The sequence below is a fragment of the Varroa destructor genome, unplaced genomic scaffold, assembly GCF_002443255.2.
Source record: "Varroa destructor unplaced genomic scaffold, Vdes_3.0 BEIS01000006.1, whole genome shotgun sequence".
NCBI classification, from domain to species: Eukaryota; Metazoa; Arthropoda; class Arachnida; order Mesostigmata; family Varroidae; genus Varroa; species Varroa destructor.
The window spans coordinates 5,827,567-5,847,039 of record NW_019211459.1 but is presented as its reverse complement, the minus strand read 5'-3'; the positions used below and the strand labels follow the sequence as shown (position 1 = coordinate 5,847,039).

Genomic DNA, 19,473 nt, shown 5'->3' with positions numbered 1-19,473 from the left:
GTATGGTCAATTCCTAGCAGACGCAAACGTAGGCTGAGATTAACTTGATGAACGGAATCGGCCAAATTACAGTGGAAGGCCAATCAGTACCCTTCGACTACATCCATGCAACTGCGTTCGACGACAGCTTAAAGGAATTTCTAATTATAATTAACTTTACCAAATACGGTTTGATTCAGATTTACTTAAGTTGACCCGCTGACGGAAAAACAGAACAAAGTATATCACTAAAAAATTTATTTGATTAAACGATACTACAGAAAAAAGCTGGAGTAGAAGGTAATAGTATTGTAGATAGTTGTTTTGTGCCTTTTTTTTTATTACTTACTAATGATAATACATTGTACAGACGATACATGTTATGTATTATAAAAGTAGAGCGTTAATCCATCGCAGTTATTTTAGCGTGACTTTACCTCTGAACAGTCTAAACTGAATGTTCTAAAGCTTTATCTTCGACAATTGGCTTGTCTGGGCGGTCTTTCGAAAGATCTGTATGTGAGTGTAGAATATAGATGAGAAAACGTTAGCAGCATTGTGAAGTCGAATTGCTTTGACCATCATCAGATCCCTGGTTATGTACAAACAACGTTTCTGTTGAAGGCGAATACCTCACTTACTACGTAAACGTCCCCAAAAGTAAAATTTTTGTATAGTTTTTAGCTGTAATCTACACTACTGGTACTATCTCTTAACAACTGACGGCTATAGCACGTAGAGTCGTTTGGTCCTTTACGTCTGTTGCCTGTTTTCTAGGAGCCCGTATCTACACTATATGGACACGCATAACAAACTAGCAAAGGTAGTCCGCAGCACGTAATGAAAATCATTGCTGTTAGTTTCTGTTTTAGGTCGACGTAGCGGCCTGAGTTGATATTGAGGCTGATTTTTACTTACGTTCTACTATTATGGCGTTAACGTGACTGGCTGACGTTAGAAGTAGTGCGCCATTATATGGCTTTTGGTTTATCTGATGAATTGGCCTCGCTTCGTAAGAATATCATAGTGTTTGTGAAAGTGATGCACATTTTAAGCTACTAGTTCATTACATTATTTTGCATAAAAGCCTGATCCTAATAGCGTTTCAGTTTCTCCTATATGATGGGTTTAATCTGATTTGCTAGTTCTGATCGCTCACAACCTGAGGAGGTTTATATGCTATCGATTATAATTGGGAGTGATGATGTTCTCTGGGCATTATCACATAACTATGCGATAATTGCTCTTGAATTAGGTGCCTCGTTATGATAGCTAATATAACGATCCCGTGCGCTGCTTGAGTCCTACAGGCCATCGGTTGCAGGACGGTCGACCCATCTTCTAGATTAACTCCAACTGGTCAGCTTAGAAGACCACCGCGCAACGACAGCTCTTCACGGTGCGTTACAAACCATTTGTGCAAGCGCTACCTTCAGTGTTTACCGTTGTTTCGCTCTATAAGAAATTCCTGACACCTCAATTAATACTATGAATAACACTACTGCGTGAACGTTCATCATTTAAACGTTCATCGAAGTTCTCGATGTTGAGACTAGTACGCGGAATTGGCTCCATCCATTCGCTGTCTGAAGTAAACGAGGTAACAATAGAAAAGGATACGATACGATAGGATCTTCACTGCGCGTGTTTGTTAACGGTAATAGTTTGAAAGTTGCTGATGTGCCGGAGAAAAACCCGGTTGTCATTTTGTCATAAGGAACTCGCTAAATATAATTAATGGTGGCTTTTAATATAGTTTTTCAAACGATTTCTCTGGCCGCAGTGTAGGTAAGTGTAACTCGAATCTATAACTTATACGAAGTCAGAACGAAGCGAGACTATGTATCGGTCCTTACGTACCAGTCGTTGGTTCTGATATTTTCATATACCAGCCACTCATTAATAATTAGTGATTACTGCGGTTGATCCTCTCATTGCAATAGTATTGTGTGTCTGCATACTGTAATGTTCGTACATTTACGATGAATATATAATGTAATTTGCCTTATACTCAATGACCGTATGTAGCAGTCGGTACACTTGACCAAATTGCTTCCTTGTAGTAACAATGGTTCAATGAATATCCTTGCTACGTCTTTAGTGAATATGTTGTTGAACCCGCACACATGTGAACGTTGATCCCCCGTTAACATCGGACGTAATGAGCTATAATTCTAAATGTGACTGTAGCAGTAATGGGTCAGCGATAATGTATATGTAGGCGTATGTGTGCATGTGAGTACGTTTCCGTGTTGTAGGTAGACGTGTCTTTGTGTCTGTACAGTATCAAGCCGCTCTTGCTTGCCAAATTAGGAAGGTCATTTTGTTTTTGCCGCTGGGGATCGGCTGAGTTCCTAGCCTAGCTGGCCAGAATGGATACACTCTCATCCTTACAGCCATGGCCTTGCTGTTGGCCTTATGCGACAATGTGAGTTCTCTCTACTGCGCTAAAGATAGACGAATGGCAAGCGAGGTCCCTTAGGCTCTTTCTTTATTTCTCGCTTGTGCGACTTGACGAGATTTGGGTGACGCTTGCTGGGTACATGCGGCAGCATTTGCCACTGGTGGCTTCTTTTTGTACGCAGACATCGTAAGCATTCGGGATACCAACAACGGGAGGCGGAGCATCTTGCGTCGATGTTGTGGAGTTCGCGGAGCCTGTGGAGGCGTGCAATTGCGTATATCTGTCGAGCCTCTGAAAATACGTAGCAAAACAATATAGAACATGCATAATTTTCCGCTGTCTCATTGGATCTTTGCTACAGTCGTAATTACCTGGCCGTGAACAGAACTGTTGGTATAATCCAAAGAACTTGTCTCGCGTAGTGTCCGCAAGATATTTCAACCATTTTTTTTCATGATCTTATAGCTCACCCACCTGCTAACGTCTGAATGAGCTCGTTTGAGAGGTGGGCGATCGTCAATCAACGCAGGCGGGGATTCTGTTACCTGACGAAGTACCTCAACTTCGATGCTTTTAAGCTCCAATTCGCGCTAGTAGACAGACAGTAAAATAAAATCACTATAAAATACTATCGTGCCTAATGATTATTTTCAAAGTAAGTAGCCATCACCATATGGTGTAATATTGAACCGGTATAGTAAGACGTTGTCTATGGTTGACAAGAAGCTTAACGTCCATCAGCTCACTTTGAGAAGTGCGATATTCCGGTCGCGTTGCTGAATCATCGCGTCAAGCTCGTCCTCTCGCCGCTGCATCTGATAATTTAACTGCACAATTTGATTGTTTGATGCCGTCACTTGGTTACGAAGATAATTACATCTAAAGAGAAAACAAACACGAAATGAAGGGCAGGTGCAAACGAAACGCGGAAGGAATCTCATATATATATATATATATATATACTAGACAGTATTGACTAACAAACCGTACATGCAGCCCTTTTCATCCATATATTCTCTGCGTATATGCGCTATTTCAAACGCGAAATGGAACTCCATATTGAAGGGAAATAATGGCATATTATTCTAAAGATATCACTTGGGTGTCAACATTATGCGGCAGGGGCGGATATTGAGTCGATGAGTCAGATTGCGTGTTCGATTAGGCCTACACTGTGCCATCAAACTATGTTAGCTCTCTGTCATGTTTGAATCATATCATGTTCAGGATAACCTGGGGGAGATAATCTAGCAACTGTAACGGAGCACTCTCCGAAAAATACGATAATTTCTCTTGTTATTTCAGGGGGATAGCAGGTAGAGAACGGTACTCGATCACTCCTGGCCAAATGATCCTGGTAAAACCTGCACGTGTACTATGTAGATTCCTATAGGCACATTGACGCACAAAATGCAAGGCAAACAGGCCTAAGTTCGGCTGGACGAAACTTTTGGCGATACTTGACGCAGGTGCCAGGGTCGTCGATCTCTCCCTTTACGATTAGACCTTCTAGAGATGAAATTTTAGCAATTTTTGGCTAGTTGAAGTGAAGCCTGCTGTTGTAGGATAACAATTGTTGCTTCACAAAATTCTTTATATGTGCGCTGAAAGTACAATACGAGGATTTTGCGCTCGTCAATTGAGAAGTTTTTTGTCAAACGCTCGTTATGCATATTTGCCTCTCCAATATTCTTGAACTATTTTACCGCGTACGAACCTATAATGTCCGCATAAAATGGCCTTTAGCTAGAAACTTTTGAATGTGTGAAAACCCGATCCTTAAAAACTCATCTGTTCTATTTTTGCCTGTGTTATGTTTAAAGATCGCATGCTATGACGATATCCGACATCAGCGTTGAGGAACCAACTACTTTCCCCAACGTATTGACACAGGCTTGTCCCCACGGACAAGAAAAGTATATGCTGATTGAACACTCGGTGGGATTTAGACTTAAGGGAGAGGTTTACTTTTAATTCTTAGATTGCCGCTACACTAACATGTTTACTAGTAACCTTGCCTCAATTGTAAAATATCCATAAGTCGTCTACTTCGCTCCTACGCGTATTCAGTTGACTTTAGGTAGGCGGAAACTAAGAAAAACGTAGATTCTCTTCTACACAAATATATCTTACATTGTCCCGTAACTGGGCATATTTTCAAGTTAAGTCTGGTAAAATCTAGCAAGAGTCGTTCTTACGTAGATCTAACATTCAGTGGCAGAATGAATTTTGGCGCATCAGGGTCCCGTTAGGGAGAACGTTCCGTTCAGCAGCCTTTATCACCACTTCTTTGAGTATCGACTTCGTCGTAAACTTGATTTTAATAGAAAAAAATCAGATAATCAAACGTAATGTCTGGGACAGTTACCCGAGTGTATATCATATTTGCAATAACTCCTTTAAGTAGTCCTTAAACAATAATAGTAGAATGTAGAAATTATACCCTCGCTCTTCAGTTCGTAACGTCGTTTGTTCAGGCCAATATTAGATAGGACTTTGCAAAATGACAACACTTGTACGTTCGTTTTAAGATTTAAGATCGGTTTTTTGCTAGTGTCCTTATCAGACTCCTGCTGAACAGACCTCGTTGACCAGTAATTGAGACTGGTTTCTAGTTGCCGCAGTCGCTTCTGATAGGCTTCTTCGTCAACCAGCGTCAATCCCTGTGTGATCAGAGCGAACTGTAATTCCCGAACACTTTTTTGCAAACGTTCCACTTCGCGGTGCAGGCCCCGTAGAGTCATTTTGTGATGTCCTTGAACAAACAGCAGATCGTTCTTGGCCGAATGTAGCTTTACCTATAGAAGCCAATTGAATATTTGTATGTTTATTGCGATCATTCGCAAGTCCGCTTCTCGATATTAAATTGATTTCATGCATCTAGCTTAAAATGGGCGAAAATGCTTTGGATTGATAATATACTACATAGCCTCTTTCGATCCTTCATCATGCTGTAGGAGTTAGTTTCTGTGTGTAAGATATTGGTCGGCCAAATCTGGTAAATCGTCAAATCATCTCCAACATCTCGCTAATACTTGGCGAGAATGTTCCCTTTTGCATTATCTATTCCTGTTTGAGATGTCTATAGTTTGAAAAATCTATCCGCAAGTATGTCATTCCAAGCAAGGCGATCGATCGTTTATAATATGGAGGGATTGACCTGTACCACTTCTACAGATCAGATACGTATTAAGGTGTATGGCTGCCAACTGTTGGAATACCCCATCCCCCACAAAACTGTTGCCGACGAGCAAGCCAGGTTTCGGTTTCAAATGATCTGAAGCTTTTGTTTTTCGCAAAAAACGTCATATTCGCTACGTCGATAACACGCACGTGAATGACTGAACGTAGAACGTATCGGGTTTGCAAATTGGTCCTGTGTGCCCATAAACAACATTCAGTAAATAGTTAACTTCGTAGCGTCACTGTTATGATGACATCGTTTTATTACCTAGTACGACCCGTGAGGTTCACCTAAATCATCTCTCCTAACTAATGAGATCGTGACCGACCGTTACCGACATCGACCTGCCGCTTACATACGACCCAAGCAGGCAATGAAGCTGTCCGTAGCTTAATGAAAGAATCGAATAGTTGCGATTGAATAAATGTTTCATGAAGAATGATATCATAATCTTTCGAATTATACCAATAATGAAAACAGCTGCATGCCATAATGCATTTATAGCGTTGCTGCAAAAATCCGCAGGGAAGATCAACTGTATAGCAATGAATTGCAATTTTAGAAAGCGCAACAAAAGTGGCAAACACTCATACATCAGTGGGGGGGGGGGGGGGTAAGTCCGTATTCATATTATGTTCCATTCAGATCTTCTTCTTCTGTTGCTACTGCTTATTCCTATGTAGTTCTATATAACTCTTCGATAAGTCACGTTCTTCATGTATATTATGTAAAACACTGCGTGACGTAATATGCTTTACCTGGAGAGCCACAAGAGCATCCTGCGCAGTGCTATCGCTATCTATGCTACCCATTTCATCCAATTCATCTTCAAGTAGTTCAGACGCTTGCTGAAACGTACAGGAACAATGGCGAAATTAGTCTTCCCTAATTACAGCACTGGCTGTTTCGTATAATATAAGTAAGTCTTAACTTAAAACTATAAAAACTTAGTAACAGACCAGTGATCAATTGAAAGACACTTGTAGTTTACGAACCCCTTGGTTCCGTTACTACGCGTTTAGTAACGGGTAGCATAAAGTGTAAATGAATCATTTTTAAGTTGGGTTGAATCTATTGATTTCGCCGGTGTATACACATTTTCAATGACCAAGAATTTCCAAATTTGGAAACTTCTAGTGCACTTATGGGGCTCACTTTGCGCGGAAAAGTTACAACAATCCTCTAATGTTCTGAACATTCAAGTTTAATTACATTCCACTTGCAAACAAACAATTTAAAATACCAATCAAATGTCAACTAGAGGCAGGCAACTTGAATCATAGAATCAACGCAGACTCTTATGCAGGTAATAATACCACCTGTTCGATAGTACCTCTTTAGATCTGTTTAGATAGGAGACCTGGTTAACGTGCATAGACCACTTGGAATACGCTTTAGCTCTGCTGGTAAACTCCGTTCTGTTAGACGTCGTAGCCCCTAGGTTTTTTTTAGTTTGATTTATTGTGCTTTGAACAGTACGCTCACACTGATTGGCTTTGTGCTCATTGTTCTTTCTCGTCCAAATTAGCAGGGTCCTAATGCTAATAGAGTTGAGAAGCATTTAAATGCCCTATCTATCGTCGTCCTTTATTTTGCACTGAAATATCAATGCTGCGTCACAGAATAAGGGGATCTCGAGGAGCCGCCCTTTTGTCTCCCCTTTTGTTCCGAGAGACTACGGTAATAGAAGCCACACTGACGAGATCAATAAGGAACGAATTGCAGATGCTACTGCATACAAGGGCAGCCAAGCTTGATCTTGCCGAATATCATAAACATTGTCTTACTGTATCGGCATTATGTAAAATCTAGTGAATTCTTAAAGAGTACTGCATAGAGCCCCAACAAAAGCTAGCTCTCTTACATGGGTTATAAAAATACTATTCACGCAACTCCTTGTTTTCCGGAGGTAATCGTAGGCGCAGATTTTAGGTGATTTCCATGCAATGTTAGAGTAGAGAGCCGTACATCAATATACCTTGACAAGCACCAGAGGGTTTTCTTTGATTATACGAGCCTCTTCATCTTGGTCTTCGCCGGAAGATGAGTCATTATCAATCGTTGTCATTGTATGAAACCGCTCGCGGAAGATTCGTCGACCCTGTTCGCCGCCCCTTAGGTTGGGGGCACCAAGGTCACTAGCGCCACCCCCGTCCACAGGTTCTCCCTGACCAATACTATTCCCTTTCGTTTTGTTGCGGTCTGGAGGGCTCCGAGTTGGCGAGGGGCTGGTGGGTGTCAGCCGAGGCACAGGATGACTTGGACTCTCTTCTTCAGTAGACCACTGGGAGCACGTCGCCATCGGCGTCTACAACGACATTAGAAAGTGACCTTCAGATCGAAATAGATATATAGCATCGCCATATAACATGAACAAAAGAGAACTACCACTTTGAAAATCTGTTGTTCTATTTTACTCCATATAGCCTAATATGTGGAAAAACTATTCTGATATGACATTGTCTTCACACGTAACAACCGATAAGTATTCTCGTTTTCTTCATTGCATCCTTACATACATACGTACTTTCGTAAAAGGATACATCTGTGTTTCTGATTTTATGCACGGGATACTCTGAACTATCATTATTCTCCTCAAATCTTCTATATTTTGCTAATACATAAAATTACAGATAAAGCACTATGAAGGGCGCGCCCGTATCAAATGTTTTGGTTAAACATTCCAAAGTAAGAAATGTGGATTGGACTTTGGAATCCATCTCGCGTCATATACAAATGTGGTCTCGCGTTTGACTTGGTTAGATGCGTACAAAACATCCTTCGTTGTAATCAACTTACTTCGACTCGTTCGGGCCGCAAAAGTTTTACGTGAACAAAGTTAGGCCAAGCTAAGCTACTCGTTCAGGTATAGGGTCAATAGTTATACTGCGGGTTTTTCGGCCAATGTTTTTTTTCTGTGTTTTCTCTGGTCTATAGTGAATATTTTATACGTTAGTCGCTACTTTCCGTTCTGTATTTCTGTTACGAGTACCCTAATTATGCGTTTAGCTCATCAGTTTTGCCTAATGCAACCTAAGATTGGATGACGACATTGGCAAATCCAATTAAATGAAACAAACTGAGTGTTGCTTACTTCATTTTATGGAGGGAACGGTTGAGTCGATCCTGTCAGGAATAGTTCCAGGATGTGAGCTTTACAAGCCATGTGAAGCCTGCTGTACGTGATTAAATTGCAGTGGAAACTAGTTGTAGACGGTTTTCCTAGCCACTATTGTTTCAAAAGATTCTAGCTCTACGTACTTTATGCTAGCGTGGACAACGGATCTTACAGGAAATTAAATATCTTGCCACGATAGCCATATGACACTTACGATGAAGGTAAAAATATTTCAGATTGCACCCGAAAATTGGATTCTTATTCTGAATTAAAGTGAGAATCATTCGACTTTTCATTGAAACGTCAATTCGCTCGTGAGTTTTTTGAGTTTGTTGTGAGTTTGCTGACCCGTTTAGTTTGTGGGCTTTTAGCAACGGTCGTCGCTTGGTACGCTGTTGGTCTGTTTGTAGTCTTTTTGTAGTCTTCGCTGGCGTTTCTGCTACAGCCGTATCCGGTGTTGCAGTGGCAACCGCTGGTGCTGCAGCCACCAGTGCCATTGTGTTGAGGCATTTGTTGCCGTTGTTGATGTTGAGATGGCGCTGTGGAGGTTGTCGCTCGCTCTTCAATGTCCTTCTCTTCAGTCTCCGGCGGTGTGTCGTCCGGTGAGCTCTCAAAAGTCTCAATGGAGACCCGCGGGACATCGTCGTACGCCGATGACGTTGAACCACCGGTCGCAATCTTGAAGCTTCCGCCTTAAACGCCCGCTACATGAAAGAAAATCTCAGAGATATAGCTAACGGACATTATTAATAAGGCTAAAAATATATAATCCATACTTTTTTTTTTCTATATATATATATTACGCTGTTTTTTCTTCTATTTTCACAGTGGTTTTCAATTTTAGCCCCGTAAGAAGTAAATGTATGCATACTACGAAAGCAAGATAAAGGCAAACCTAGATGGCATAGAGTAAAAGATTAAGATGGTATGGAAAACCATCGGGCGCAGATTTTGTCAAGTCACGCTAGCTAATATAGCAAAATGTTTCGTTATTTTGAGTTTCCGCCATGAATACGGGATGGACGATGTTTCTTGCTCAATTCACATAGAGGTATTGTTGACATTGCGTTTGGTTTCTCTCGACGTACTCCGTCACGGTTGTCTCTACAGTCGTCTGCGCAATATACGACGCTAGCTGCCCTTTCGTTAGGGCTCAAGTCAACTTTTACATGGTCGTGCATTTCTCACCTGAACAACAGGTTTGGCCCATCTTTTATTGATCGACCCGTCCTTCCCTAATGACAAATGGCCCAAAATTGAAACCTTCAACTGACTACTGGTATCCTCGAGGCCAACCGTTGGCCTGTTATCCGCAATCTTCCGGACCATTACGACTCGATACTATTACAATTTCGACGATTGAAACATTACGCTGATGTTAGCCTAATTCAGACAATATAGTAATCAACTAGACTGAGCACTTTTTTAAGACCAGCCTTAGCTTGACTTCATCTCGCGGTTGGCTATAACTCCATCCATCCATGGCCCGGAATGGATGGCTCGTATGATGATCAACATAGTCTTGTTTTTGAGGTTCGCTATTTTCGCGTCGAAACTACTATCCGTGTCATTGGCTAGCAGACGGAATAATATGACAAACAAGCTAAACCGTATAAACATATCTATGCGTTTGTTGAGTTCTGTGAATATCTATCTGTTCCAACAGCTGCCCCTATTTAGTTTTGACTTTCCGCAGTTTGCATTCGAGAAGTGACTCGTAATGTAACCTAAATTTACTCAAAGCAGGACGTCGGAACTGCGGCAAAAATGCTATGATCAGTGAGCCTACTTTGTGCCTGAGTTGCTAGCTTAGGTATTAAACAGACGAAATGGTTAAGCGGCTTACGTTAGCACCCTGTAGCTCCAATGCCGATATGTGGAAATAATACAAATTGGTATAATGACGGCATTTCCAAGCAAAAAAAGATCAATTCGGTTAATACTGAGTGCACACACTGGGTCGTTTCATTTCCGTCTCTTCATTTCAGGATTTAGCTGGAGTATGAACTACCTTAGGAAGGGGAGTCTAAACATACTAACTGATTTAAGTGTGGTTTAAAAACCTGAAACAAGGCTGCGAGATTCAGCAGTTAGCCTACGGACGTAATTTCAAGCATATTCTAAAAAAAAAAACTTAAAAAGATAATGTTTGGCCTGTATTACAACAAGCCGAACACAGACCTATCTTAACAAACGTATAATTATTTTAGATAGAAACTGCAATCTACGGGCGTAACACGTAATAACGGGTAACACGATGTCCTGAAATAAGGCCTACTGGATGAGTAATATCATGTCAATATAGTTCTGGTCAGATGTTTAAACCTTATGTTTAATCGAACATTCGAAATAAGTCTATTTTCTGAAACGCAATGTTATATTGCAGTAGAAGCTGGCTAGCAATGCTGGCAACTTGTTAAATCTGCAATCAATATACTGAATAAACTGACAACCGCACGGTTTATTACTTCAGTAAATTAGTTGTATTTGACATGTTGTGGCATGCCACTTACAGACGAAATGTTGAAACTAATATGTCTTCGCATTACCATAAATCTTATTTGTTTTTTCAATGTTTTACTATGAGTGGTGGCGCGCCATCAGAACTGCGGGCGCAGACAACATTTATATGCTAATTAAATTTCAATAGCTTAAATGGTATGGACGCGTCAAGGATATTCACGTGTATGAATACCGTTTACAGTGTCCATAGGCGTAATTATTTTTACGTTGGGCGCCGTACTACAAAGGCCTATAATTAGATTGGTTAGACCTAATAAGACAAGTAGGTACTGTTTGACCTTTCGTGCAGCAGGTGTCAATGGATCGTGCAGAGTTCTAATGTTATCACGTTTGGGCAGTAATATTGCGTCAGGCAGCTCTGGCCTGTCGAAACTAGTTCAACATGGTAAAAGGCATGTTACGTTTATACGGGTTGGTGTTTCAACTACCGGAGCAGCCAATTTCGTTTTATATTATAAATAATGAAATGCTATATACCGGGCATGTTGGCACTCGTTTCCAAGCACTAAATTCTAATCGGTTTGCTCAACAGATCATTCCGTACCAATATTGGTACTTTTTTGGTAAACAATAATTTAATTTTAGAATGTCGTAATTGTTCTGTTGAAGACGATAGTTCTTTATTATTCGGCAATAAAATCTACAGCTCTTGGTTATCGTTAAAATAGGCGCCGTGCGCTGCTAGGCATAACCAATAAGATAACCTAGAAGTTATTCCATTGTTGCTGGATGGAAACTTGACAATTTCCACGTATGTAGACGTGATCGTATATATAGACGGTAGTCTATTCCATGCACTCTGTAGGTATTCGCTTAGGTGCTGCGGCCGTGTTGTGGGACAGAAACAATTTTATTTCACAAAAAGCACGTTGGATGACACACCCCGTTGCGTATAATAAATTGTGTTTGAAGCCATTTGATTGCCAGGTTCTAGATTTTGACTTGACCTGATGATAATCGCAAAAAGCTTACAACAAGTAATCTGAACAGGTTTTTTGCAAAATCGAGGAACGTGACCTCAATATTGAACACCCTAGATGAAGGATTTGGCTTGCCGTGAAAAATCCGTGGTAATATATCGACATAACTATCATTCATATTTAGATAACACGTAGGTACGTGCCCACTATTAGTTATAGCATTGCGTTCATCCGACAATTGAAGGCAGGCTACCCGTGCACTTATCGACTGTTGTTTGTGTTTTGAAAAATAGAACTTATTTACGAATGGTAAAATGGTTCGATTTGGTCAGCCCTTATTTCAGCGACCTAGCTGCAGCTAGAACCCGCATGAGCTGGAACCGCTAAATTGTATGGTACAAGCTACGCTATCATAAGGAATTCTCTGCAGTCCTATTGCTTTTGCCATAACCGGTAATTCCTTGTTTCTTTAATGCCTAATCGCGGACAGTTGTCACCTAATTGGCGGAAGAAGATAGTGGGAGAAAAATGGGCTGTGTAGAAATGGGGTATATACCCATATAAGGTTCTGTCCTAACACACACGCACACACAGCTTCTGTCTTCTCTTCAGTACTCTCTTCCTGCAGTCATGATCGTGTCTAACGATCGTTCATAAAGCAATCTGCATTAAGCAATGTGAAATTTAAAAACACGTACATATATTGTATAGTAGAGTACTATTAAGTTAATGATAACTGCAGTTCTAAGCAGTTTTCATATACTTTTAGAGATATGTATCTTAAATCGGTCCAAGACAATCTTCTTGAAAAATCGTCGGTCCTACAATTTTGTTTAGTGTCAAAGTGTCTAAGAACCAGTGTGGATTGTAATAGTTTCGTAAAAAAAAAATGGTACTCGTTTATATATTATAGCTTGACGTTATACTAGATAAGGACTATATAACACGATTACCGCTTACAATGCGTTGTATTTCACCTCCTTCCGGAGAACTGGATCTGTACATCTGTTTGGTGTAATAGAACTATGGACGGATGTTAAGAGCATCACGCAACCGTATGGGATAGAAAAAATGGACGTGACCCGTTTGTATCCCACTTAATAACTAACTGGCAGATAGCGTAACTTTTGTAAATGCTGTAAGTTGCAGATGACTTTTTTAAAGAAAGTGTTTATCCACCGATCTAAGATGCATTTGTATGTTGCATAATGCATGTGAAAACAATAAGTATACGTATATAAATACAAACAAGATCTGAGATAATATTAGCCCGCTGTCATGCGCTATATTGACGAGAACTGTTGTGATAGTAATTTGTATGGGGCACAACGAAAAGAAGCGCTCCGTGTTTACACTGTTCTACCAGTGCCTGCAGCCGATGAAAACGACACGTTGGGGCAAAGATCTGACTAGTCTCCTTTAAAGGCAAACGCGGTCCTCAGATGATTATGTGTTCAACAGTAATCCGACTTGGCTGTGTGATCCTATCCAAAGCCATGCTATTGACTGACCGTTATTCGTGGACCTCTTTAAATCTTTTTCTCACAGTATCTCTGTTTTTCTGTGCTCCGATCCTTTGCTCTGTTTGTCTCATTGGCCTCATTCACGCCTACCGCCATTAGCGCAAGCACAAAGCTCTAGCTTCCAGCCGTTTTTGCTACTGGTTGATCGACAGAAACTGAACAGAACTTTCGAGCGTCTGCTGTTTTCCCTACAGTGTGCGTGTCAAAATGGACTGCCTCCGCTACCGTGACGGCTCCCATTGTCGGTGGCCGTCCACCCCAACTGGACAGACTTGATCGGCATGTTTGACGCTCCATTTAGTCGTCTGGGCGGAGTAGCAGGTGGGACCGCGTCGAGCTGGCAGAAAGATTGCGCGCAACCCTGCGACGGGAATAGTATAAAGTCTATTGCCGCCGTTAGAGAGAGCTGGCTTTTTTTTTTTAGAAAAGGATGCGAATTAAGTTATATCCTATGCACATTAAGAGCGTCCTCATGCGTAATCCACCCACGCACTCATCTCTCTTCGGCACTCTTCATCGGTCCCTACAGTTAATAAAGGTGTACCTACATATATTAGAATGATTCGTACTACGTTGCTTCATTTCTACCTTAGAGATGCTGTTATGTACAATATTTACTCTATATATACGAGGGTAGTTCATTATGCGATTAGGCGCGTGCTGGCGAGCTCGCGTTCATCGAACATTGGAAACTATAGACCACAGATAAGATTCTCTATCGAATTGATGCTGATAATGATGCCAGACTGAGGTCATTTGATGATTAGGGTTAGATAGACATCCGAAATTTGTTGTATGTATAATTCGCATCAAAGATATCGTCAGAATAAGAATGATAAGACGTCAGCTTCTGTAGCTATGTCACGCGCTATCTGGATAAGTGACATGCCGTCGGAGCATGCCGTATAGTAGAACAATATGTTTTAAAGAAATTTAAAAAGGTAGAGGCTTAGCTACGGTGGATAGTATCCGATCTGTTAGCAACTGGGCCTAAAATTTTATCAACTGAAGGCCTATTGTATAGTAATCCTTGAATTCGAGGAATTATTTTTTTTGTCCTATTATTATATGACGTATAGGGCGTAGATAGATGTTTACCGATAGTCCTTAGGAGTTCGAGAGTCTATCGAGAACGAATCGAAGGAGTAGTAGTGAATAGCTTCGCTCCTATTATTATTGCTATTAAAACTAGATAATGAGAAAAGTGGATTATGTATGTTGTATGTCTAAATACTAAAATTTCTTGGAAAAGCGAAACAAACTAAAATAGCTAAATTCTTAAACTATTTCATTATAGACCGTAGCTCGTCAAATATTTTTACCTATTGGTGTATGTGGTTTGGAAGTCATGCCAAACAAACGGGCACACAGAGCGTGTCCCTATACACCCGTGTGTATTATTGAAATTTCTCACTGGACCCCTGCACAATCGAATGATATGCAGAGCCTTGTTAATGCTCAATTTTCTACAAAAGGTTGGGTCCTGGAACACAGTTTGGTAGGAGCAGTCCACGACCAGCCGTTGGTCGATGGCAGATTACATCGAGCCCGACGCAAACAACTGTTCCAGGGGACGAAGACGCCTCAGGTGAGACGTGGCAGGAAGAACCAAACAGGAGCAGACGCGTCCAGAAAGTAGAGTGAGTCGTTGCTCTTTGGAAGCCGCCTTAGTCAACCTGCTGTCGTCGTCAACAATTAATTACAACTAATTAATTTGTCTAAATGAATGTAAGGTCATTGTGTTTCAAAGCCGCCCACTGCTTTCACTTTGACACCGATTGACTGGCCGCAAGGGAAGCGTAACCAGAGAAAAACCTGTACAGGCAACCACACTGAGACAGGAAATGGCAATTACAATCAGGTCTAGTCTGCTCTGTGCTAGGAGACCTAGCATATAGCACGAAGCATGAGCAGAGGTTACCCTCGTCATTGTAGCGTACCACCGGCGCGTTCAGGGCATACGTATCCGTTACCATCACCTCTAACTGAAAACTACAGGGTTAATGTGTTCCACGGTGTGCGGGCTACCCTAGATTCGCTCCTGTTATTGATCGCTAGGTTGAGAGACGCTTCTTTAGTCTTAGCATCAATTCTACAATGTACTCGAGGTTTTGTTGCGTGCATGTGTGTCTCTGTGAAAGAACAATAAGGAAAAAGAGCTGAAGAAGAAAGAAAGACGGATTTCTCCTTAAAAATCCTGCCGCAAGACAAAGAGCCTTTGTATGAGCTAGGTGGCCTAAAAAACGAGATCAAACTCATGTTGCCTTTCCGGAGAGAAGCAGGAAAAGTTGGAGGAGGAACGTTCAGGTTGTATTCGTTAGGCCAAACGGTATAATCGGCAATGAAGGAACTAAGAAATTACTGAATATTCTTTAGCCGTCCATTGCCGCCGGTAAATGGTTAGCTACACTTAGATCATATATGTTGATATTGAACGCTAAACTTCTTTGCTGATCAGTTAATTATTACACCGGTACATGCTAGAGAAGCTAAAGTGAGGATGATTTCGCCTGTGTGTGGGCCAGTAATTCAACACAGATGCAAATGAACAGATAGGCAGAGAAGTAGACTAAAGCAAAACATTCCAACAATAATAACATCAAATGTTTCCTGATTTGCCACCCCAAAACTTTGCATATAGGCACACGTTAATAGATATACAGAATTGCACAGATGACCACAAGCGGATAAATGCATACAAATAAGGGTGTATACTGCCAAGCTGGAGTTCGCCGGAAGTGAAATTAATTCGCCAAGGATCAATTGGTTATGGAAGAGGACGTTGGGTCCCAGAAAAACGGTGCCATGATTCAGGCCGATAAGATTCCTGATCGTATTCGCTGTGCAAGACACGAATAGTCTTGTAACTCGACATATTTGGTTTTCGCTGGTGCAATTTATCGAATAGTTATAAGTACTCACCCAAGGGTTGCTGTCCGTTAGCGGTTGATGGCCGACTCTCGGCTTTTGTTGCTGTTTTGACCGCCCTAGGCGCGCAGCAGCACCTTTACGGATAAGCTAACGTTTAAAGCGAGGGGAACAATGGATTTGGCGCCAGTTCACCGTAGGCCGTAATAGCTTAGCCTTTCCACGAGTAAATGATACTTCACGCGGGCCTGACCGCATAGACGGCAAGATCCCGCGACGCCGAAACTGAATCCGACTAGCGACAGAGGCTTGTGACTCGTGGTGTAACAAGAGCCTCGATTACACTTACAGAGGTGTGCAGTCAAACAGAAAACGCTCTGGAATGTTACAGAACCGACGCGATGATCAAGAGCTCCGCGGGCCGTGTGTCCAAAACGCGAATTTCGTTTTTTGGTGGCTTATTTGAGGCTGCCTGGCACCACTACATTATTGTGCCTCTCATGCAAAAACTGTATGGCAACGGTATAGCCGCCAATGTCAAGAAAACTAGAACGGGAAACAGCTTTAAAGGCATAAACTGTTCGTTCACCGGCCTCCCTGCAGTTGGCAGCGTTGTTGGCGTTCTCGATAGTCGACTGGTGGCTGGCTAACAGTCGCCTTCGGTATAAATTGCGTTGCCTTATACACAAGATATTTGTGGTAACACCTGCAAGTGGCCTTGACGCTGCGGCTTTTTTTCTACTTTAACTCTTTTTGAATTAGCTTTCTTTAGTAGTCTAAACGGTCCCTACAGACACACACTACTAATATATAGTACGCTGCTATTAAGTTGACAACATTTGAAAGTGTCCACGCGGCGTGACAGCGTCGGATGTACAATACACTCTTGGCGGCTTGCTACATGCTATTGTTCCTAGTTCTATTACGAAAACGAAAGGTTTGCTGGCCGTAGCAGAAACCAAAAACCAACCTGATGCTTCGAAAACGATGGCGAGCTGGCTTACTTCAGAGCAACCTCTTGGACGACCCTCAGCCGCCGGCGTAGGAAAGAGAAGTTGCGTATCCCTTTTCTGTCAGCCGTCGTGCAGCAGGCTTGCCTGCTGAGTTCGATGTCGGCCCTCGGTTCTCAGCCCTTTGCTCCTATCTGCGGCGCCACCCTCCCCCACATCCACTGCGGTACGTTCAAGGCTGTCTAGGCAATATCCTACTGGAAGGCCATTCTTTGTGGACCGGGTCAACGAGTCTCTCTGTGCAACGCGCGATCATCGGGAGAACGAGCTGCCAACAAGCCATTCGGGGAGTCGGTCAACCAGTCTGTCGTCTCCCGAGCTAAACCTGTGACCCCGCCAGGTGGCGTTTTGATTTGTCGTACGTGAGAACGCCAGGTAAATAGCAGGCTTTATCCTAAATGTACCAAGTAAGCGGCAGTGAGCAGTCCCTTGAGTGTATCAAGCGACATCCATAAACATCATATTCGGAGCGTTTCTGTAACATAGCAAAAGCTAAAGCCTTTTTACGCACAGTATGCGTACGCAGTAGTTGAGGCTGTGGAAAACTTGGAAAGATTGTAAGGGGATATAAGGCTTTACGTATTGTGAGAATTTCACCTCTATTTATGTTCATTGCTTTCTTGAACCATAACTGCTTTTGTATACTTAGTATGGCAGTGCTTCTTGATATATATGTATTATGTGGACTATCATTTTTAACTTAAAGGTAAGTTTTGTTTCGCCGCGAGCTACAAGCTGAAATCATATGTCTGCCTCGATCGAATTTTCAATATGAGATAAATTTTAACAAAAATGTCTTTGTCATAGCATTTTTTTGTTATACTTTCGAAATGCCAAGCATTGTTTTTGAAACCCTGATAACATATTGGGCGCCAATAAAGGTTTTTTTTGAGCTTTTACTTCAAATATAACGATCTGTTAGAAATTAGGCCCAATTCAATCTCCTTTTGTTATGTTTATTTTGCCTTCGCTTTTTTCTCTGATCATCTTCAACACCATCCATGACGTTCGTATATCTATTCCTATAACGTGAGGGCAAAGAGATAAATAGTCCACTTCATGGAGTCGGGTTTAAAGGGTAAGCAGAAGACATGTTTTAGTAAAAAAAAAAAATTATTATGTATAAGATAATATATCATTAGACTATTATTAAACATTATAGGCTAAATAGGGCGCATTTAATTACCGTATGTCGCATTATAATTATCATATTTCCCTTTCTTAGGTACCTTATTGCCCAATATACGTAATATATAATTTCAAGCGAATATCTAGCTTGTATTCTGTCTTGATAAACAGAAAAGGCATAAACATAGATCGCTATTTGGGAAAACATCGAAGCTTCATTACCAATAAGAGAATTTACTTTTTTTTTTTACAATCATTGATGTGACAAGCGTGGCCCAAATGTGATACCTTAGACATCCTGACCTGCTGTCGGCCCTTCATACTTATCTTAGCCAGAATTGCAAACAGTTTGTTTTACTCTAAAGTCTAATTATAAGTATGCTTTTCGTCTTTTTTCGTTCTTTGAAATCATAAGAAATGCATTTTAAATAATAATAATAATTTAAATAAGAATATTTAAAAGTTAAACCAGCCATGAGTGTATTATGATACCATACAAAAAACTAAGTCTATCTCACAACTTAAGAAATCATTTAGAAGGTATCTCAAATAGACAGTCGTTGAAAATATCTGTTGTTCAGTACCATATCGTGTTTGTTTAGGTAATCTAAAAGTAAATGTGCTTACTAATGGTAAGTTCAGTCTAATTTTTCACCAAAAAAACGTGCGTCATATAGCATAAATGCAGTCACGCCATATGGCACGACACGGCATGGGGTAACGACGAAAGGCCAAGTCAAGAATTGATGTCCGTTGTCCTACTGTTTCAAATAAACGTGCTTTCATTTGTATATTTCAGTCATATCAAGATATAAT

The 19,473-nt window shown here is 41.2% G+C and overlaps 1 protein-coding gene across 7 annotated transcripts in view; it reads right to left on the bottom strand.

Annotated features, from left to right (window-relative positions):
• Positions 1 to 220: 220 nt before the first annotated feature.
• Positions 221 to 19,473, bottom strand: part of LOC111252648 (uncharacterized) — a 22,523-nt gene continuing 3,270 nt past the window's right edge. The window contains exons 1-8 of one of the 7 annotated variants that reach the window (XM_086992444.1): positions 16,574 to 17,479; positions 9,034 to 9,418; positions 7,546 to 7,875; positions 6,326 to 6,415; positions 4,967 to 5,181; positions 3,130 to 3,262; positions 2,858 to 2,973; positions 221 to 2,674 (exon numbers count right to left, since the gene is read on the bottom strand). In XM_086992444.1, coding sequence (XP_086848570.1) covers positions 2,458 to 2,674; positions 2,858 to 2,973; positions 3,130 to 3,262; positions 4,967 to 5,181; positions 6,326 to 6,415; positions 7,546 to 7,875; positions 9,034 to 9,195 — 1,263 coding nt within the window. In that variant the 5' untranslated portion in view covers positions 9,196 to 9,418; positions 16,574 to 17,479 and the 3' untranslated portion in view covers positions 221 to 2,457. The other 6 variants (XM_022810869.2, XM_022810868.2, XM_086992445.1 and 3 more) reach the window with 6 other exon arrangements.